The sequence below is a fragment of the Scomber japonicus genome, chromosome 14 (assembly GCF_027409825.1).
Source record: "Scomber japonicus isolate fScoJap1 chromosome 14, fScoJap1.pri, whole genome shotgun sequence".
NCBI classification, from domain to species: Eukaryota; Metazoa; Chordata; class Actinopteri; order Scombriformes; family Scombridae; genus Scomber; species Scomber japonicus.
In genome coordinates, this window is record NC_070591.1 from 17760009 (window position 1) to 17783044 (window position 23036).

The 23036-nt window shown below is 40.5% G+C and overlaps 1 protein-coding gene across 1 annotated transcript; it reads left to right on the forward strand.

Moving 5' to 3' along the window:
• The first annotated feature begins 62 nt into the window (after positions 1–62).
• On the forward strand, positions 63–15379 carry ccar1 (cell division cycle and apoptosis regulator 1). Its single transcript, XM_053332820.1, has 26 exons — positions 63–101; positions 1256–1417; positions 1620–1795; positions 1913–2056; positions 3574–3606; positions 3765–3961; positions 4160–4286; positions 4775–4891; positions 6479–6671; positions 6912–7056; positions 7197–7349; positions 7456–7681; positions 8192–8305; positions 8650–8816; positions 9655–9865; positions 11041–11124; positions 11319–11507; positions 11718–11909; positions 12017–12253; positions 12344–12473; positions 12776–12864; positions 12953–13093; positions 13204–13324; positions 13450–13632; positions 14041–14246; positions 14330–15379. Exons 2-26 carry the CDS (start codon positions 1306–1308, stop codon positions 14405–14407), a joined length of 3765 nt encoding a protein of 1254 aa, XP_053188795.1. The 5' UTR covers positions 63–101; positions 1256–1305; the 3' UTR covers positions 14408–15379.
• The last annotated feature ends 7657 nt before the right edge of the window (positions 15380–23036 follow it).

Genomic DNA, 23036 nt, shown 5'->3' on the forward strand with positions numbered 1-23036 from the left:
GAACCATTTTATCACTTCAATCTCAGCCTGGAGCATGCAGCAGGCTGTCCAGTCCGCGCATGCGCAGTTTGTGTCTACATTGGCCGGTGCAAGGGATAGTGGTAAGCAATGGTGACTCTGTTTTAATCAAATCCTTTTACTACGTTAGTTTTGTTGTACGCATTAAATGTGCAACAGTGATACTAATTTACAGGGGAGTTGCTGTCATCTTGGAATATGTGTTTGTAGGCGTTTAAACGCAGATATCTAGAGCTGGATGTTAGCTTGGGCCTCGCTGTCGATAACAAACCCAACACGAGGCTAATCTGGCAACAAAGCGATGTAAATAGGCTGTCTGTTATGATGACGTTTACTGGCTTTAACTGTGATAGTTTAAAAAGGCAATATGTTGCAGTAGTGTTGACGAAGACGTGATATAAAAGGGTCCAGTTAGCCGGTGTTAGCCACAACAACACCCAGCGTTAGTTAGACAGGATAACCGTTAATTTAGCTGGGTAATGCTAAGGTGGCTAACGTTAGCATGTCGAGGTGCTGTGTCAGCAGATAAAGTTAAGATAATCTACGACACCTGGTACACATGAAGGTTAAGTGTTTTGATGGTTAGTGTGTACGAATAGATCATTATCCTCGAAATGACTAAATCTTGCCCTCAAATGGCTTGGCGTTGTGTGATCCCCTTAATGGCGTTAGGTTAATGTTGAAGGTTGTTTTGTGCAGTGCTGCTAATAACATGTTTACTGTGCTTTTTGTCCTTGTCTTGAAATTGGCCAATTTATTCTTTCAATTCAGTTTTAGGGTTATCACATTCAGACTATAACGTAATGTCTCATACAGTTTTGATGCTGCACTGGATGTAAGATCAGATTTATTAGTCTCACAGTGGGGAAATGTACATTATTGCAGCAGCAGAGTTGATTGTTAAAACAGAAGAGCATCAATAGAGAGAATAAAGAACAATAAGTAATAACACAAACAGTAGTAGTAAAAAAATATTTAAAAATAGTAACATTCTGTACAAAAGTAATATTGATGTAGAATGTTTTATATTATTATTGCATGGTTTGTCATGGAAAATCCAAATGGACTGCTTTTCATATCTGATCATGATGAGATAGGTGGTTTGGTAGTTAAACAACAATTTTATATAATGATAGATTGTGTTATGTGAATTTGTGTGCACAAATGATCCTTTCCCCCTGGTATCTACTGGTGTTCCCAATAATTTACCCCATTTTATGATTTGTGGTGTTTATAGTGATAACCATCAGTCTGGTGAGTAGAGACAGCCCTTAACCTGAGCGAGTCATGGCCCAATTCGGGGGACAGAAGAATCCACCGTGGGCGACTCAGTTTGCTACTACAGCAGTGTCCCAGCCAGGCCACTCAGGACAGTCTCTTGACCTCAACAGTCTGCACTGTGAGTATAAAAAATCAAGAGGGTCCAGGCTGCTTAATGTTTTCTTCTTAGTGGGGGATTGATTACATTTGTTAAACTGTTGAATATTGCACTCCTCTGTCAACTATTTTCTCTCTCTCTTAGCCTGCCATTAACACCTCCACCTTTTCTCTACTAATGTTCCACTTTTCTGAATCTGGTGCCTTATTTTCTCTACCTGCAGCTCTTGGTGTGCAGCAGCCATCTCTTCTGGGAGCATCTCCCTCTGTTTACTCGCAGCAGTCAGCCTTGGCTGCAGCATCGCTCAGCAACCAGTCTGCTGCTAACTACCAGCTGTCTCAGCAAACTGCCGCCTTGCAGCAGCAAGCTGCAGCAGCAGCTGCTGCTGCATTACAGCAGGTCAGTCTCAGCGAGCCACCTCCAAGCACTGTCAGCAGTCGTTGCATTTCGCCATGGTCACATGTAACACTGTTTAATCAGCTACTATCTCTCCCATGTTCTTTTTAATGTCTATAGTCTCAGATCAATACAGCCCTCCAGCAGTACCAGCAGCAGCAGCAGCAACAACAACAACAACAACAACAACAGCAGCAGCAACAACAGCAGCAGCAACCTCCCCAGCAACCCCCCCAGCAGCAACTGTACAATGTACCTCATCAGGTAAAACCCGGGCCCCTTTTGCTTTGTATCACACTGGTGATAATCAATATAATATGAAGGGATTATAATGTGGTAGAAGTGTTTCACTTCAGATATATTATTTTTAGTACCATGGCAGATCTGCGTAACACCTGCAGTTCATATTGCTGTAAATAAACAATAAAACCATCTCAAAATACTATATACAATAGATATACAAAACTTTAATGTGGGTGGAAGGTACTGGGAGCTGTGGTGTTGTACAGTCTGGTCTGTGTGTGTGTTACAGGGATACTCAGTGGTAGTGTCTATAATGTGATTTCCTGGATATCAGATGTTCATCTGCAATTTGTAGAGAGACTCTGTTTATATCCAGCATGGCGGTCACAGAGGTGTAGTAACTGTTCGAAGCAGCAGTAGATTGTGGGCTAAATAAATTGGAAGGCAAGTTCACTTTGAAAATAGAACAAAAACTTACGCTACATGATTTTCCCTTCATAAAAAGGATGTGTCACGCTGCTCCCTACAGGCTCTGAATACGTTATCATGACGTAGGCTATAAGTTTGTCCAGTAGCGTACAGAAGCATTTGATCGACATTCATTGATCCCACCTCAAATAGGAGGAAATGAACGGCTCCTCGCCAGACCCTACCTCAGTCTCACATGAGATTGAGACGCGATCTGGTGTTAGCCAGGCTAGTTGGTCATCTTTTCATTTGTGATGTGAAAATGTCAAAGACATAAAAAATTTGGGTCCTGGGGTTACTTTAGTTATAAAAACCTGTGCTCTCTCTGCTGAATGGCTGCTGACAGCGCTGTCAGTTGATGAGTTGATCACACTGGACAGTAGAGGAGGAGATGGTAGAGACGCTGGTACTTGTCTGTTTAAACAGGACGTTAGCGGATTTCATTGCATTTGACGTCAGTGCACCAGAGCAAGAAGTCGTTCTGCATTGTGCTGCTGTCCTCTGCTTCCATCGTCTCCCACCAGTTCATTTTGAAAGTACAACAGCCAATGGGGAACCTCTTCACAAAAAATGTTTTATGGTGATAAAAAATAAATAATATTAGCATACATTTTATATTTAGATCTGTCATGGCTCCAAACTAAATTAGATGTGTTGTCAAGATAAATGGGTGTATTTGGTAAAATGAGTCAGCTCATACAGCACTCATTTTAAGGGTCATAAGCTTTGATTTATCTGTGCTATGCTGAAGCTTATACGTTAAGATTTTATTCCTGGCATCCTCCTTATCTGTTTTTCCTCATGTTTAGTGTTCTTTATTTCTTATAACAGCTTTGCAATTTTCTCTCGAGTCAGATCATGTGAATGTGCTGTATAGGTAATTTGATACAACTACTCAAATAACAGTGAGTTTCAACATGCCACTAAATAGATCTTGTTTCTGCTAACGGCGAACACGCTGCCATGTGCTGTAAAGAACAGGTGTGACCTTGCTATGAGGTCAGTTCTAATGTATTAAGTCAACAAAATGTTAACTCTTGTTATTTTCTCTTTTCTTTCTCTTTTCACAGCTTCCACAGCCCCAGCAAGCTTTGCTTTCTCAGGTACAAAAAAATGACATATTCCTTTGGCATATATATTGTTTATTAATGTATATGAGTTTTGGCTCAATCTTTTCTGAGTGAGACATGCACAGAAAGCAAAACAAGTGTGCTTGCAGGAGTAGTTTTTTAAAATCCTTTTTTCTTTTCCTGATCTTCAGCCGCCAGTCGCTTTGCCCACTAGCCTGAGCATGTCCAACCCCCAGCAGACAGCCCAGATTACGGTGTCCTACCCAACCCCACGCTCAAGCCACCAACAGCAGACACAGCCACAGAAGCAGCGAGTCTTTACTGGTGTCGTCAACAAGCTACATGACACATTTGGCTTTGTAGATGAAGATGTCTTCTTTCAGCTAAGGTGAAAGAGAGTATGATCCTTGGCTCTGAGACTATATTTCTTGTCCCAATGAAGTACGCTGTTCATTTCTCAGGCCAACAGATAGTTCTAAAGGATACTTGTGCCTATTTCAATTTAAACCTGAAATGATCTGACATACAGAGATCGTCAGAGATTTACTTGTTTTTTTCTGAATGCTTTTTTTTTGTATCTTTTTAGTGCTGTGAAGGGGAAGACTCCTCAGGTGGGTGACAGGGTCCTAGTGGAGGCTGTGTACAACCCCAACATGCCCTTCAAGTGGAACGCCCAGCGCATCCAGACCTTACCTCAGCTGGCAAACCAGTCGGTGAGAACACTCAGGCGGCACAAAGTCATTCAGGAGAGAGGATATTATTATTGATCATATTAATACAATTTAGGAATTTCTGATATAATGACTATTGACTTTTAGGTCACATACTTTTTTACACCAATAGCTTTGTTTGTGTCTTTTTTTCTAGTGTAGTCCTTTGAAAAACAGGAAACATCTTATCATTTGAAACTCTGGTCTGGTTACTGTACACTTTGTGTTTGTCTGTTTGCTTCAGTTAATTACAGCCTTTGGCCTTATCGATCTGTGTAAACATTGAAACACTTGCTGACTCTCCTCTGTGACAGAAGCTATGGTGAAAATGACAACATGCACATCTGATTTTTTGACTATTCAGACAGGTTCATTTTAAACCCTGGACAATTTACTAACACATTTTAAAGTTTTGTTTTATTTTTCAGATGTGATCTGATCCCTTTACCTCTCTGTCTTTTATTGACTCTTGTGTTCTCAATCCCTCCTAGCATCAGCAGCAGCCTCAGCCTTTACCTCAAGCTTCCCCACAGCTCGGCAGCCTTTACAATGAGCCAGGGATGCAGCTGCGCTACTCAGACATGCACTCCACGGACAACAGACAAAATGTAACCCACTAGTCCTGAATCATACTATTTTTCTGTACCATATCTCTTTCTTTGTGAAATGTTATCTCTTTGTTTCGTAGCTTTCATGTTTAACCTACTCATGGTGAACTATAATCATAGTTAAACATTTATTCTCAACTGTTCTTTTAGTTTGCTTTTTCCAAATGGATAGAACTAAATTTACTGGTTTAACAACACATTTCTTTATTTTAAGGAAGATTAATTTGTCTTACTGGGAGAGAAATATTGCAAATTTCTTAATATGCCTTTTGTAGTAGATTGCAGGCTTTTTTAATCCATATTGTATATTTTCTTATTTGGAAAACACCTTGAGCTGTTACTTTTGTTTGAGAGGTGTTTTTGCACTTTGTGATGTTGAATTCAGTAAATCTCTTTACAGGGGACATTGCTGATGAAGCTCATTTTAAATAATACATTTTCAGCGTATTTCCAATAATGAAAGGGAAATAGAGTGCAGCGTTAAACAAGCATTTGACACAATACTGTAACTGCAGATCTGCTCATATTTTCATATTTCTTTTGAGATACTTTTTTTACTTTTTGCTTCACAGTAATCCTGGATTTAAAGATTTAGTTAGTATCACTGATGTTGCTACCTCACAATTGGATCAGTGCCTTACCAAGTAGTGTCATATATGCAATTTTATAATTGAATGAATATTTCTGAATATGTCCTTCTAGTTGGAGTAACTCTACTTCAGCCAGACAGTCACATTTGATCCCAGAACCATCTTTTCCTGTTGAGCAAGATCCTGAACTATTCTGCCCACTAAATACTTAAAACATCCTGAGAGTTAGCTATTACTGTCATGCTGCTATGTAATAATAATAATGTTACTTACTAGGTTGAAATTGGTAAAGCAGAACAGTCCATGCTTTACCTGAAAACGTTAAACAAAAATATAATAGTTTGGGTTTTTGTTCACTTTGAACAGGTCAAAACCAGAGTTGATCCAGATGCCTTCTAGGTTGATATTTTTGTTACCAGGTATTCTCTGATTAGGGCACCATATTTTTCACTTCTGATAAGATTTCTTAAATTCTTTCATTCAAGCAGACTTTCAGGCCTTTGCCCAGCAGCCCTGGCTGATTTAATACAGTTCATCATCTTTTTTGTCATGCAGTCATTGGCATGTTGATGGGAAACGTTGGCATTTTTCAACCTGGACCCCCATTCCCATTCAGCTTTGAAACGGGTTCCAGTTATACAGTGCCCCATCAATGTATGTCCACTGAAAGTGTCTGACAACATTATGGAAAGGACTACACAGTTATTTCTCTGTGTAGGTTTTTCTTTACCTTTCGCTTGATCTGGTTTGGTTTCTGTTGTGTCAGACCAAGTCTTGCTAAAGAAAACCATTTTATTTCTCTGCATGGTTGTCAAACACTAGTAATAACAATCCGAGCCTATCAGTGGCAAAAACAAGCATTTTTAAATCAAGTTTGAAAATCAAGTCCAGGTTGAAAAATTCTCAAGTTTCCCTTTTAATTAAAGATTATTTCAAGTCTGCCGTGAACATATGCTCACCTCACCCTTTTTGTTTTTGTTTTTCTCCCTTTCTTTAGAGCCAGCCGCAAGGTCCTAACATGATGAAGGCTGCCCCCAACATGCTCCAGTCACTACCTCCCCCAACCACGTTCAGTGTTCAAGCCCAGGCTCCCCCTCCTTCCTTATTGCAGGCCCAGCTGTCTGCTGCCTCTCTGGCCCCTCTGCTCCAGAACCCTCCTCAGCCTCTGCTGCCACAGCCTCCGCCCAAAGGTAAACCAGTTTTCATTGAGATTGTTCTCATTTAGAAATAGAGTAAATGCAGTCAGTCAAGTGGTCACACTCCTCATTATTAGCACAGCTGTTCAGTTTTTTTCCCCCCGGTAGTACACCTGTCAAAAACACGGCTGTAACTGAGGTCTAACTAAAGTGAGATATAGGGATGCTCGATATTGACTTTATCAGAGGACCGATAATATTGGACATCCCCAGTAACTTGTCTTTTGTCTCCAGATGTGTTTCCCGGGGGTCTGCTTCAGCCCCCAGTAAGAATGATGCAGCAGCCTCAACCTGTCAGGCGGATCGAGCCTCCACCTCGTTTCCCCAGTCGCAATGATCGGGGACCAGAGCTCATCCTTCGGAGTAAAGAGGAACGCAGGTTAGATGGTGATAGATAGCGTCTGAGATCATCTGATATTTATTCAGTATGACCTAGCTGTCACTGAAATATATTTGTAATTTTTTTCATAAATGATCTACTATTCTATAGTCTACTATTTGCTCTTGTTTCTAATGCAGAGACAGAGAGCGTGAGCGCAGGCGGTCGAGAGAACGCTCACCCACACGCAAACGTTCCAGGGACCGCTCTCCAAGACGTGACCGGTCACCTCGGCGGCCTCGTAGGGTGGTTCCTCGCTATACCGTCCAGTTTTCCAAGTTCAGTTTAGATGGGTGAGTAAAACTTCCTCAGTGAAACAGATCCTAGAGCTATGATATGTCGGGCAATGTAGTGTAACACTCAGCTGGAGGTAGTAACAGTCCTCTGTGTGTCCTCCAGTTCAAGCTGTGACATGATGGAGCTGAGGAGGCGGTATCAGAGTCTCTACATTCCCAGCGATTTCTTTGATGCTGTCTTCACCTGGGTTGAGGCTTTCCCTCTGACAAGGCCCTTCCTGTTGAGTAACACCTGTAACTTTCACATCTTGCACAAAGAAGTGGATCCACTTGTCAAGAACACAGCTGTGCTGGACCCACCTGATGCCAACCACACCTACAGTGCTAAGGTACGATTGACAATGATACATACATCGCTTCAATGAGTCTTTCATAGTCCATAAAATGTAAAAAAAATTAAATGCAGAGTGAGAGAAAAGTCACATGGTCTTTGGAGCCATAATCAAACTACAGCTTGTGTTGACCATCAAACCTCCCAAACTATTATACTCTAAACCTCATGTTGGAAAAGAAAATCTTCAGGAAACATGTATTCCACACTAAAATTAGATATTTTTTTTTTACAACTACAATTTAGTAGCATATATAGTAGGCTCCTATGGAGAGATAGTCAAATGAGAAAAACTGACATTAAATGCCCCTCTTTTAATAATTCAATAGATAAATTAAAAGTAAATCATAAACTTAGCACTGGACTGCAAACATGTGCAACGTGGATCTTCTGCTGGTAGCTGCAGTCACAGAAAAAGCTCTTCTCTTCATCCCGATACAAACATGTTTACATTCACTTTGCAGATGGACGTTAACGTTGAGGTTGTTGTGTTCTCTTTATGCTTCAGGTGATGCTGCTGGCTAACCCCAGCATAGAGGAGCTTTATCACAAGTCCTGTGCTCTGGCAGAGGACCCCCAGGAAGTCAGAGACTCCTTCCAACACCCTGCTAGACTCATTAAGGTACATTACACACTTTCCATGCTGGTGCCACACACATAAAATGACTTTGACGTAATTATTCTGCTCCATTGCAGAGTACTCGCAGTGTGCAAGCATCGTAACTAATGTTGATGCACCTGTATTAATCACCCTGCTGTTTATGTTCCTTTGCTTGTGAATCGTCAGAGGTTTATTATTAGGCTGCTTATCATTTATTTTTCTGTGTCTCTATCCGTTTTTTCCCCTTCTTTTTTTTTTGGCTCTTTCTACCCACCATACCCCTTTTTATCCACATTATCACTCCCATTTCTGTCTAACCTATACTCTGTGGCTCTCCTTTGTACCTGTCTGTCTTTCTCATTCAGTTTTTGGTGGGAATGAGAGGTAAAGATGAGGCCATGGCCATTGGTGGTCACTGGTCTCCCTCTCTGGATGGAGCTGACCCAGAGAAGGATCCGTCAGTCCTTATAAAGACAGCCATACGCTGTTGCAAGGCACTCACAGGCATAGACCTTAGTCTCTGCACTCAGTGGTAAGAGCTATTACTCTCATCTCTTTGATTGTATTTCTGTTAACTCTGCTGGTACTAAAAATACAAATGATCTCAAATCCATAATATGCTTCAACATTTTACTGCCTCTATACTAAATCTCATCCTGGACGTGTTGGGTGATATTTTTGTTTTTGATTTTTTTCTATTAATGGTTTACCATGTTGTTTATTTGCTACTTATTATTTTCTATTATTTATTGTGTTGTGCAATGTTCTTTTTGGCCTTTTGTGTGTTGTCGCCTTGGCTCTCTCTTTCTGTCACACACTCTATACATTTATAAAAATATATATATACGCATATTTCCTTGTGATGAAAAACCAAACGCATGGACTGTGGCTGGAAGCAGTAGCCTGGACCAGAAGACACTGCCATTACTTTGTTGTTTTAATTTGTCTATCTGTTAAATATCTTACATATTTAACTGGCTTTCACTGTCCTGTTGATTCTGTGTTTCTTCGCACAACCCTAATGTGTAGTGCGTTAAGTGTATCCTATGTTAAATGCAGAGCACTCATCTATAATTGGCCGAAGCTATAATGGGGATGAATTTGAGGGGTGTGACTTATTTTATGTGATTGTCTGTCAACCTTTTCAAAATGGCTGCCGTAACCTGTGACAACAGTTGGAGAGCTGCAGACTGGGTCCATTTGTCTATGCCGTGTGTTGCGGGGGAGATGGGTCACTGTAATGATACGATCATTCAGTGACCTCATGGGAGGGGATTAGCTGTAGAAGGCTTGCCCTAGCAAGGCTTGCTTTTTATAATGTGCCCTGACCAGAATGTTTCTTTCCAATGCACCTTCTTCCTTTGCGACAGGTATCGTTTTGCAGAGATTCGCTATCATCGGCCGGAGGAGACACACAAGGGGCGGACAGTCCCTGCTCATGTGGAGACAGTGGTTTTGTTTCTTCCGGATGTTTGGCATTGTCTTCCTACCCGCTCAGAGTGGGAGGTGCTGTCACGGCGACTCCGGGAGCAGCTGGCTGAGAAGCTGTCGGCCGAGCGAAAGGAGGCGGATGGAGAACAGGCACTGAACCGCTAATCCCTCTCTTCTCATTTCCGCTTCTCACAGGAAGGCACAGGACTTACAAAAAAACAAACCCCAGATAAACATCATACACAAAGTGCACCTCACCATCCACGCACACAGACATGAACACAGGCACACCTCACCTAGGCTTCCTCTGTTTACTCCTCCACTTGCCCCCCTTCTCCTCTGCTCCAACTCCTCCATTCCTCCATCAGCACTCCCACCTTCCCTCACATCCAGCAGACACATACAGTGGAAGCAGTGAGACTAGGTTGTGTTGTGTAGGCCCCGATTGCAACTGGTAAAACAGCTTCCAGCTCCTCAAACAGCTCATAATTTGGTGTTAATCTGGGTTTAATTATTCATGGTAATCCAGGCTTTTTTTGTCGCTTGCTTAAACTGCTTTGGGTGCTTGCAAATTGATTGAGCAATGATCTCAAATTGTTTCTTAAATTTGAACCAGTGGTGATTGTTTTAACACTGGCATGTTTAATTTTTATATGCGCTGGAATCTGTGGAGTTAGTTGCATATAAATAATGTGTTTGTTGTAGAAATTTGTATTTTTTTAATATGATTTTTCACATCAATTTGAAATCGTCTGACTTCGAAACGAGAACCTCCCCCAAGTCCTGTTTCTTGTTTGTTCTTGTTGTTGGATTCTACATTTTCATTTGGACTATATGTAGAATTTGGTTTTTCCAGGGCAGTTGGTTGGACAGAAGGACAGATGACTCCTGTCTGATGTAGGTGTATAAAACCCATAAATGGCGTACCCAATACCCCAGTCATAGACCATGGTAGGGCCACCCTATCCTCACTCCGTTTGGAGACCAGCTTCAGTTCACCTGATGTACCTACACACCTTTTGGACACACCTCTCATTCATTTTTACCTTTTTTGTGTTCCACAGATTGATTGATTGGCAGCTGGGGGGGATTTCTGTTGGTTTTTATAAGAGCTAGAGAGCTTCCCTGTGTACGCTTCAGTAGCAGTGGACTTAAACACAGTCGAGAGCTCACTAGGACGAGACATGAAAGACAGATGTGACCTTGCTTCTTGCACGGATCAACTTTAAAGTTCACTTTGGCCACAAGTGGTGTACTGACTGTTTGCTATCCCTCCTCTTTCCCTCTCTCTCTGCCTGTCTCTATATTAATGATTTCCTGTCAAGGAGGAAGAGGAGAAGGATGGTGACGAATCGAAAGACCTTAGTACTCCCACTCACTGGGCTAAACTTGACCCGAAATCAATGAAGGTACAGTTTGAGGAGCAGACCTCAGCACTCAGTACTCACAGCTAGATGTGCAGTTGAATAGTCTGTGTGGAGAGCAGATGAGAAACATACATATATAGGATCATTGTTGGACCTGTCATATTTTATATTTCATGTTTTGTTTGGAGAAATGTTCACATAACACCACGTCCCCATATTTTCTTTTTTTTTTGTAGGTAAATGACCTGCGAAAAGAGCTCGACTGTCGCTCTCTAAGCTCTAAAGGGTTAAAGTCGCAGTTGATCGCCCGCCTCACCAAGCAGCTGAAGGTGGAGGAACAGGTGGAGGAGTCCAAGGAGCCTGATAAACCAGAGAGCAAAGTTCAAGAGGAAGAGGAGCCAGCTCGCGTTGAAGAAGACAGAGAGGTACATAGAAAGCTGTGAAAAAAATAATCAAGCAAATAAGATTGAATTATTTCAGAGAATTTAGTAGTAGTGGTGACAATAGATTAAAATACTGTGGATATCTTCTCACATCATGTACCAAAAGTATCTGGGCAAAATCTGTGTACTGTAATTTTCCAGTGTTTGGTTTAAAATTTGTGACAAGTGTTCTTCAAACTGTTCCTCTGCTAGGAGGAGGAAAGAAAGAGACAGGAGGAGGTTGAGCGCCAGCGTAGAGAAAGGCGCTACATCCTCCCTGATGAGCCCACCATCATTGTACATCCCAACTGGGCTGCCAAGAATGGCAAATTTGACTGCAGTGTCATGTCCCTGAGTGTGCTGCTGGACTACAGACTGGAAGACAACAAGGAACACTCTTTTGAGGTGAGAATTAATGGCACTTTTATTTTATTTTATTTTATGCAGTTTAGCAAGAAAGATCACAAATGTCACTGCAGATTGATTATACACTGTCCTCCATTTCTGTCCAGGTTTCCCTGTTTGCTGAGCTGTTTAATGAGATGCTACAGAGAGATTTTGGCTACCGCATATTTAAAGCCCTTGCTGCTATTCCTGCCAAGGATGAAAAGAAGGAAAAGGAGAAGAAGGCCAAAAAAGAGGCAGAAAAGAAGGAGGCCGAAAAGCGTGAAATAAAGAAGGAGAAAGAAGAGGAGAATGATGAGCCAGCAGTGAAGAAATCCAAAGAGGATGAGGAGGAGAAGAGAAAGGTAAGCCTCTTAAACGTAGCTGTCCTCTTCAGTCATTCGTTTATCAGCTGATGTGTTTTCATACAGTTGTATGATTTGTGTTTTAACCAGGGCGACGACAAAGGTATGAAAAAGGAGGAGTCTCGAGATGAGGAGGAGAACGAAGATGATGGCAGTACCGCTAACGCTGAAGAGTATGACCCCATGGAGGCTGAAGATGCTGAGGATGATGATGATGATGGTACTGCTTTTCCCTTGCTCTTTTCTTTTCTTTTCTTTTTATAATTGGTTATTTTAAAATTTCCAACAGTACAATTTGGTCAATGATGAGAAATCATGCACCACGCTGAACTTGTGATGGATAACTTTACCACAGTTTCTGAGGCCATAAGTTGGGAAAAACATAGATGCCCCCCCCAAAGTATTAAAAAATGTATTGGCAATCATCAGTGATTGTTTAGTTATGAATCAGCTTCATTGCAGTGATAGTATGATTGTTTAACTATGCTCTATTTGTTCAAACTCTTCATTGCTGACTCGTAGACAAGGATGATGACGACTCCAATGATAGAGACCGGAAAGATCGAAAGGATGACCGCAAATCGTCCAAAGAAAGATCGTCTAAAGACAAGGTTAGTTGTTTACTGTGCTGGTTATTGTCATCAGTGTGTTTAAAACATTGATGTCATAAATACATAGTTGTTGATGTTGTTACACCAGGAGAAGAAGCAGATGGTCACATACAACAAGGACCTGCTGATGGCGTTCGTCTACTTTGACCAGAGCCACTGTGGCTATTTGCTGGAGAGAGACCTGGAGGAGATCTTGTACACACTGGGACTGCACCTCTCTCGTGCTCAGGTAAACACACACACACACACACACAAACCTAATCATCTTCATGCTCGGTTTCTTAATCTGTTGATCCCTAATTGTTAGTGTCACTCATGTTGATTTTTGTCCGTTTCCAGATAAAGAAGCTGCTGAACAAGCCAGTGGTCAGAGAGTCTTGTCACTATCGGAAACTGACAGACAGAGGAAAGGACGAGCCTATTCCTTCCTTTAATGAATTACAGATAGAAAACCTTATAGGTGAGTTGGCCAGTTTTAGTTTTTGGTTTGAAATGTTTCTATAGTTCAATAAAGCACAGTGCTGGAGGCCTGGTGCAGCAGACTTTCCTTTTATTAAATCTTCTCTCTCAAACTTTTCCTCTCAGGTAACCGAGCGCTACTTTCCACTCCTAAATCTCGTGTTAAGCCAGAAGGCAGCGAGTCTGGAAATCTGATCGTGTATAACGGAGCCATGGTGGACATTGGCAGCATGATGCAGAAACTGGAGAAGAGTGAGAAAGCAAGGGAGGAAATTGAAAAGAAGCTCATGGTGCAGGACGCTAAAATGGGTATGATTTGAACTTTGAATCACATTAGACTGAATATTGCTTAAAGTTACAAGCTACACTGTGTCAGTAGTCCATCAGGACAATGATCTGGCCCAATTTGAGCTTTGCTACAGTGCTTCATTTCACTCTGCACTGTCTTATCTGTGATTGCTGTGAATAAGTGCACTGGCACATTGACAATATAAGAATTTGGAATTAAACTATGACCAAAAAGTTTTATTTTAGTAAGATGAGTATTTCCAGTATGATGCAGCTGGAAGATCTTCTGAGTTCAAGAAGATGACTCTTGAAGTAGAATCTGATGATTTGTAAACCAGTTTTAAATGCTTATAACTTAAACTTGGATTTGCCCGTTGATGCCGACATTATTGTTGATCCATCTCAACTTTATGTTTTGTCCTTGTCCAGATGAAGACGCAAAAGTTAAAGCACAGTTGGAACAAACCAACAAATCCTTGTCCAGGGAGCTGGAGGATGTGAAAACCCATCTGAGCCAAACCGAGAAGACTCTGAAGGCCGTGGAGGAGCAGAAGACGATCTACCATGACCAGATTAACAAGACATCCAAGACCCTGACGGACTCCGTCAAAGGGCTGCTGGCTGTGCTGAAAAAGGTACAACATTTTAAAAAAAACACTGTTTTTTTTAAAGCTTTAAATGATTGCAGATTCATTGAATGGTTTTCACTCTTTCTCAGAATCAAGATAACGAGTCTGGTGATGAAGCCATCAGCGATAACGGTCGGACGTCTCAAGCAAACGGTGCTGATGAATGAGTGACACCTTTTAAAATAAATTAAGCTAATCTGTAACACTGATTATCTTTAAGAAAAGTGTAAATATTCACTAAACAAGCATATAATTTGACTGTTTTGTTTGGACCTCAATTACATGTATACATGTATTCATGATTAGTTCCCTTGTGTTCATTTCAACCTCAGTTTCTGTGTACAGACAGTTACTTTTCTTACCTAGACTAATTTTAACTATGACATTTTCATAGTATTAAGAAAATTCAGTTGATTTGCTAACATTGTTTTTAGCTGTTGCTTTAGCTTTGTTCTGCCACATTGTAGATTGAAATGCCAGTATGTGTGAGTTGTACTTTTCAGAGATTTTTGTTTTTCTAATGAGCAATAATGATGCTATTTATGTGTGAGAGAATTCATAAAAACTATATTTAACAAGAAACTAATTTTGGATGGATACGATTGGAAAGGGGGCTCCCTGCGGTTCAGACACAATTTCTTTGGAGATCACCCCCTCTTCCCTTTTCCCCCCTTTCCCCCTTCTGCTGTTTAACCACAACTGTGTTTAATAAACACTTCAAGTTTGTTGTTCCTCCCATTTGCCTGATTTAACTGGTTTCCGCTGGGTTTTTCAACACATGGCTATGCATGGTTCCTGCCTCCCTCGGACCTTTTTGCTGTCGGCACCTTCTGGCTGTATCCACAACCTGCTGCGCTGCCAATTACTGTGTTTCATGTTTTACTGTGACGAGCATCTGAAAAGGAAACCACATACGAACCAAAAGATAAGCTCAGTGAATGTGTGTTCTGCTGAAGGAGTCTCTGCTGCAAAGACATTAACACTTTGAAATCCATCTCTGGACTGCGCGCGTTGGTCTGGGTTGTTTGAGAAAAGAGCCCGTTGCATTCAAATGTGCTCTAAAGCAGGCAATTTTATTTTTCTATTGAAAATGAAATGTACTCTGGATGTCTTGTGCAAGAGTAAAGTGGTTCATTTTAACACCACCGTGTGTCTGCATTTTTTCACCTGCTCGTATGACTGTGTGAATAAATCATCTGAAAGGTTTCCTTAAAGATCTTTTCACAGCAGACATTTTAACTCATTGTAGGAACAGCAACAGGTATTACTGATAACATTTATGACTCGGTTGGAATTATTTGTCCTGGTGAGCCAACGAACACCAGGATCCTGAAACTGAGGCAGCTAAATGGAATTGAGCCTTTACTAATTGTATTATTTACAAAGTGTCTTCTCAGAAAAAGGCTTATTGTTAGTTAAAAAACTTCAAACATATATCCTGAGATACTTTGTTTGTAAAGCTGCCTTTCTCACCAGCAGGAGGCAGCAGAGTCCAAAACTATAAGGCATACTGGCCATAAACTCTTATTAAACCGTTGTTGGTTTTGTCTTCATAGATTGACAAACTCTTGTTTTCTTCTTCCCAGCAGTGCAGCTTTTAAACCTTTTGACTTCTTGCAGCAGTAAAAGCACAGGTGTAACTAATAACATGAATTATGCCTCTGTCTCATTTGCTCCATCCTCTGAGCCAGTATTGGAAACTTCTCAATGCAATGCAGTCATCGTTAATGTTATTGATTACACCTGTGAAGGCATGATGTCTACTGAGAATAAAGGCTTATTAAAGAAGTGAAAAAAACCCACTTATTGATGGAGTCTTCAGTTGAAAGACTATATACTTGACTTTCTTTTTGTGCACTCAATGTTTTGAAATGCTTACTTGTTATATTTGACATACTGACATTAAATTTGACCACTTAGACACTAAAACAATTAAATATGTAAACTTTCTCCTTCTGATTTTATCTGCTTTATTTTATTGAAGTATGAAGAAGCCTTTGTAACTAATTTAGAACTTGCCAGGAAATCAAATTCATGGACAGTATAATTAAACACTGAATGGAGTTAAGACATTCAGGTTAATTAGACTTTTGTGTGTGTGTGTGTGTGTGTGTGTTTTGAGTAGGCCTTGGATTCATGACCTCAGTTTTACAGCTGCTCTGTTCTTGTAGGAAGCCACTTTTACCCTCCTGAACAGAAGCAAGAGGGACCCATTTAAACCATAACACCTCAAATTGTTATGTAAAAACTTTCTTGCCAGTTCCCTGCCTGTCACTGCACATCATCACCCAGATTCATGTGTAGGAGTCATGTGAGCACTAAACCTTTCATTTTCTGACAAGCAAGGTAAAATTGGAAACTGACAAAATCAAATATCATATTTTTGATAAAATACCTTGATATCAAATATTATAATGATATTGGTGCTTTCATAAAATATTTACACAGTTATTTTTTATAATAATCATTAGCAATGTGGATATAATGATTAAGTAGGTAAAGACAAATAATAGAACAACAAAAACAGTCTTTACTTTGCAACCTTTAAAACACTTATGCCATATCACAGTATTAGGAAATCAAAACTCTAAGACAATATGATATCAATATATTATTGATACACTGCCCAGCCCTGCCTTGAAGTGTGCTGCAGACAGATTTATGCACCAGCAGGAAGGAAAAACCTGCATCCAAGATCTGAGAACAATAGTTTCTTCACATCATTTATCAGGAATAGTATCTCTGTTTGGAGAGAGAGGTTACAGGTGTGACCAGACACAGTTTGGATGAGGAATATTAATTATGTAGCATTTTGTCAATGGGTTTGTGTGAGGAACAGGGAGCATCCAGCTTCTCAGCCTCTTGTGGATCGTTTACCTTTGAAGCTTTTGTTTCCTGAGATGTCTCTTTGAAACTTTTGAGGACTTTTATGTCTCGGAGCTGCTGGACTTTTCTTACCTCCTGTCGATGAAACACCGGGTCTGTTTCCTCTCCCACCACTCCCTTCACACGCAAACACAATCTCTTTTACTTTGTTTCCTTTCAGCAGCCATCATGCTGTAATACAGGTTTAAACTGAATGTAATATTACCAGTAAATGATCATTCAACAATCACTTTGTCTCTCTTACAACTCAAAAAACAACCATATGCTATGTGCCGATGTCCACGTCCTTACTCATTCAACATTTCTGTCTTGTTTTATTTAACAGAGGCCAGACACATTTATTTTAGATCCACATTTACATTTATTCTGGAGCTGCAGCGATGAATCACTCGACAAAAAAACTAGTCAGCAATTATAATCGAATAATCATTTCATGCATTAATCATCTCAGTCACTTTTCAGGCAACATTCCTGGCACCTTTTGGTTCCAGCTTCTCATATGTGACAATTTGCTGTTTTTCTAGGAGTATCTCAAAGTCTCCCTTCACTCAAATATATATTTCTCATCTTGTTCCTTCAGTTGAATGTTTGAGCTTCACTGTGCAGAGTGATGCATGTATTTTGACAGTAGGCAGTTTTACATTCTGCTGTTGAAAGTGGAAAGTTTCTGATTGATTCTGATTTTATGGGGTGGACCGGTAAGTTGCTGCACATGTTGTGTCCACCTGGTCTACTTCTGAAATGAAATAGAGTTGCATATTCATAGATCCTGTAATTTGTAATGACAGGAAAAGAGTACATGCGATTTTAAGGATTTTAAAGTGGGAATTATATTTTTTTTTTGGAAAAACTCAGACACTCATCATTGTTCCAAGCAGGCCATTTTTATGCGTTTTAATATATGAGTGGAGGGAATCTTTAAGGTTTTGGACTGTGGGTCAGAAAAAACAAGCAAATTGAAGACATTACCATGGCCTCTAAGATGAACTCTTCATAAAGCCTAGACTCAACAATTAATTGAGAAAATAATAAACCCTAATTTAATCCCACTGTTCTAATTTCCCACAGTGCTTCAGAGAGGTGCTGCAGATGTGTTCCCACCAAGAAGGAGAACTACTTCACATTACAAAAAAAAAAAAACCTCAACATTGCAGGAAACATCTCTGTCTGCTTCCAACAGTGCGTCTATGTCATTTCCTAGAGAACAATGACTATCTGTCACCCAGTACTTTGGTTATGTGACTGCTTTTGTTTTGGTGTCGTGCTCTGAATGCTTGACAAACAAACCTCATTTGTCCCTTGAGGAACCACATGCACACTCCTACAGCAGCTGTGTGTGAGGTTTTGCATTTGGACGCACATACTTATGCGTATGCATGTGTGAAATTAGACCCTGCCGCAGAGAGCAGGGCAGGTAACCCCACTCCCAGGCTGCAACAGAAGGCTTTTGTGGCCCTAACCCTTCCCTGCCCCTCCTCTTTAACCCCCCTCCTGGTATCAAAGAGCTGAGGCACTCACAGCCTGGTCTGCTGACAATCAGGCTGTTTCAATGCAGGGTCGCACTTTCCAGGGGTGGGGGCCGACAGAGTTAGTAAAAAGGGGTTTTGGTTTAGTAAGTGATCACATTGCCATTTTCGCCCCCTCCGCTGATCCTCGCTTTTCATGTAAATGAGTTCTGTGAAGTCTTTGGGTGTGGTTACGGAGCATGTGCAGACCCTGTAGTATGACGTTACACTACTCACATTGTTAGTTTAACTAATTCTTACTTTTGTGCTAAAATTCTTCTATTCAGAGGTGTTGTTTTTCTCTCCTCTCTCGCTCTCGTCATCACTCAACCCTCTTTTCCATTAACACCCACCATGCTATGTGCATGTCAAAAGTTCAGTGTCGTAGTTATCATGACAAAAGCTGCTCCCCCTGCCCCACACACTGCCTCCCAAGCCCCAATGGGTTGGCTTTTCAAAACCTGTCAGGAGTCAGTGTTTGTTGGCTTTCTGCTTTGTTTCTGGACATCCTGCCTGTGATTGTGACATGATAAAAGACAAATGCATCTCTCTGCCCAAATGTAGCCAGTCGGACTGATGCATAATGAACCAATGTTAAAAAAAAAGGTCTAATTTTAACTTCATAATCTGATTGAATCTAAAGTAACTAAACCCCAACTGTGTCTGTTGTTTTCACAGCAGCACCAGAGCTCAATCTGTGCTGAACTCTTTTTCACCTCAAAAACTGTATGAGATTTATTGTGTGCTTGTTATTGTCTGGCTGTATTGTGCAGCACAGAATTGAATTTCCTGGGCGATGAATTCTGATAGAGATAAGTCATTCAGATGACAAATGGGGTAAATAAGCTTTTTCTCACTTTGAGTTTTGCCAGAAATCACCTGACCGCCAAAGTCAAACAAACAAGTCAACCACCCTCTTACGTGCTGTTTGATATTACAGGTAATTGATACATGAGGGGCTCCATTGAGCGGCTCTGCTTGTCTCCCCAACAGCCTACACAGGCCCCTGCTAGAGAAGAGACAGGGCTCCCTGTTCAGCTGAAGGAGCCCGTTGCAGGAACCCTGCTTCCCCAAGAGCGGCACAGCAAAGTGGTGTAGTTGTTGAGGAAACGATCCCCCTCTCAAAGGCCTTTCCCTGGGAATACTGGGTTACAGTGTGAGAAAGTTCCACCGTTGTTTTTGACAGCGTGTCTCTGGGGCATCTCACGGTGGGAACGCGGGAACGCCTCACTCTGTGCGCTGTGTGGACGACCACTTTCAGCCACTGTTGCAGTATCTTCTACAAGTGCAGTGTATGAATGATAGGACAACTTTTAAATCAGGTGGCCCTTTAATGCAACTGTACACCGCTTCACATCAATTTGAAGCAAGTTTCATATTTCACCAGTTAACAATACTTACACAAAGTACAGCATTCATTTGGGATTAGCATCTACACTTTGGGGGAAAAGCAGATATTCCCTAATTGCCACTGCATGTTGCCCTGAAGGAAAGTATGTCACTCAATAAGATAATCATACAGTGGGAAAACAGGATTGCCAGTACCAGCTTGCAATTTTGAAAAACAAACATTTCCATAATAAAGTTGCATAGCTTGCTTTGACAATGTGCATGAAAACATGGGCCAAAACATCCACAGAGTAACAATGTGTGTTTGGGAGAGTGGGGGGTAAACACAGGAAACATTTCCATTCAAGCCAGCTGCTACAATAACTACCAGTCAGTCGTAGAGCTGCAGGTGTGCAGGGTCAGCAGGGCAAGAACCCAAACCAATTTAAATATCTTTAACAAATGTGAAACATCTGAATCCAAAGTGGATTTGTATTTCTTTTTTTTCTTTTTGAAGATAAATGTTAAATTCATGACATGTTCCAATACGTTTCTTCTTTCAGACCTTATGGCGTCTACCTTATTCTGTAATCCTACTATTAGTCCTCCATTAGATCATTTTGTCTGGTGAACATACTTACACCCACATATACATAATGCTGGATGACAGAATACTCAAATGAAAACTTTTTCCTACTTTTGTAATTTTTTGAAGTATATAAAAGCAATCTCTGTTTTCAAACTAAAGCAGGGTCAGCAGCATTTTCAAGTGTCCGTTTTAGGAGTTTGAAAATGCCAGAGTAGTGTGGATGCTAGGCATAGGCATAGCAAAAGATGTAGCCTCAGTATTTTCATATTGTCAGTAAAGCCCACAATGAATTGTTTAATACAAGTTGCCTATGTATCTCAAACATGATGTGGCTTATTCTTCTCGTAGATCTACATTGTTAAAAAAACCCCATCAATGAGTCACAGTTCTGCTGCACTCAGCAACATGTTCCTTCATTACCATGAACATGGCCACTGTAGTTTATTTTGAGTCAATGCCACATGGTCCTGCTTCTGTAAATACTACAAATGCACCAAATGTGCATTAATCAGAGGGTGAAAATAGTACACAGCAAACACACTGTTTACTCATGTTTGAGTAACATGGTTAAAAATGTAGAGCCCAGCCACTTTAAGAAATGATTTAACCTTCTTTTTTTATCATAAAAGGTGTATATTTTTGACTATTTTTTAAAGGCTTCAATAGAACCTGGTGGATTTGGAGCTGAGTATCACATACAGGGTGGGGATTTGATGCCCTAGAAGTTCCCTTTCAAATCATAGAGTATTGAGGGTTTGGACTTATTATGAGATTTGTTGACAATTAGATAAATAACGCCAACCTTATCAATTTAAGGTGGAATTCCCTTGCTGCAAGATTCTGGCTTTACTTACAGATCAAATGATTTTAATTAGCCTTACTGCTAAAGATACTTTACTGTTGATTCATAATACACTATACCAAAGGTTGAACAAGATATTGCATTATCCACAGAAACCATAAATAAAGTAGAAAACACACCAAAGTACAGCATGTAAATGAAAGTGTATATTTCATGTTCATCAGTCTGACTGGTTTAAAAGCACACAAGGATTTTTGTGAATGACCAATGGGCAACACTGCAACAATAAGGATAAAACAGAAGGGGCATTTTTCTTTGACAAACCTTTTTGCCTCCTGCGTCCTCCAGGTCTCCTTCCTGCATTTCTTCCTCTCTCAAAAGCTTTAAAACAGGCCAGGAAGTCACCATGAGGCATTTCCTGCATGCTTTACCTTGGAGTCACGGTCACCGGGAACAGTGGAGACATGCTCCTCCTAACAAATCAGTGTCCTCTAGTTCTTTGTTCATGTACACTATGTTATAATAATAAGGACATGTACTACTTCATGTATCCTTCTCTGGATCAATAAAAGTAGTTTTTCCCCCTGCACTGGCTGTGCACTCTTCTAATGAAGCTCATATGCTGCTCTTTGATGTTACATTACTAAAGAGGCTTTCAGGCTCTGCTTCTTCAGTTCAAAGCTCCGGCCACTGAGATCCTGGTTTAATATCGTTAGTGGCTGCCTGGATGCTAATTTGGTGACAGGTGACACTTCACAGACCAGAATAAACCTTGATGTGGGTGAAGTCTGCCAATCAATTGATGGCGTCTCATTTAAGCTGCATTTAGAAAAGATGTTGAAAGCCATGAAGCTGGCACACATATGAGCTGAATGCAAAAAAAAAAAAAAAAAAGTTGTTTTTTTCGAGTATATATTTTTTTACTGATATAAGTTGTAAGGAAAGAGAAGGCAATTTGGTGAATCATTTTTTAAATTTTGAGACCACTCCATGCATTGAGATTGAAAGCAGTTGCAGTACTAGATCTTAGGTAACAGTAGCTGATAACATTTCACCACAAGTTCCATTTAGTAGTCCAACAGCCTTCAATCATCTTTCTCTGCAATATGGAGTGTGTTGACAGGGCTTTAACTCAATATCAGGAAGTTTGAAAGTTTATTGTACTCACAAGATCCATAAAAAAATATTGCATTAACTGAACTGTGAGTTTGTTTTTTATATCAGCTACATTTTTTGATTCATTGAACATTTAGTCCCAAAAATGTGGGCAAGTGGTGAAAAATGGCCATCCCATTCCCCCATAGTGTTTGTTCTTACCAGCAAAGTCTGAAACCTAAAGAAACTCTCGTCATCTGATCTGAAACACATCAACAACCATTGTCAGTGGAGGATAAATTGTAAAACTTGTGATCTTCTCTTTCCATCAAGCACCATCATCTGGTCAAAAGTGTGCTTTAGTTTATGACCAAATACATGCCATTCCCATCAGCCACAGCTGCACTTTGTGTTTAGTTTTGCTATTAACAAAATTAACACACTAAACTAAGACACATGGTAAACATTGTTATTGCTCCAGAAGCCTGCAGCCTTTTATTTCTGTACTATTGTGTTTGTTCCTTTACTTTAAACTGTGAGAAATCCATCACTCGGGAACACCGAGAGCTACTTGGTAACAAAGAGAGACC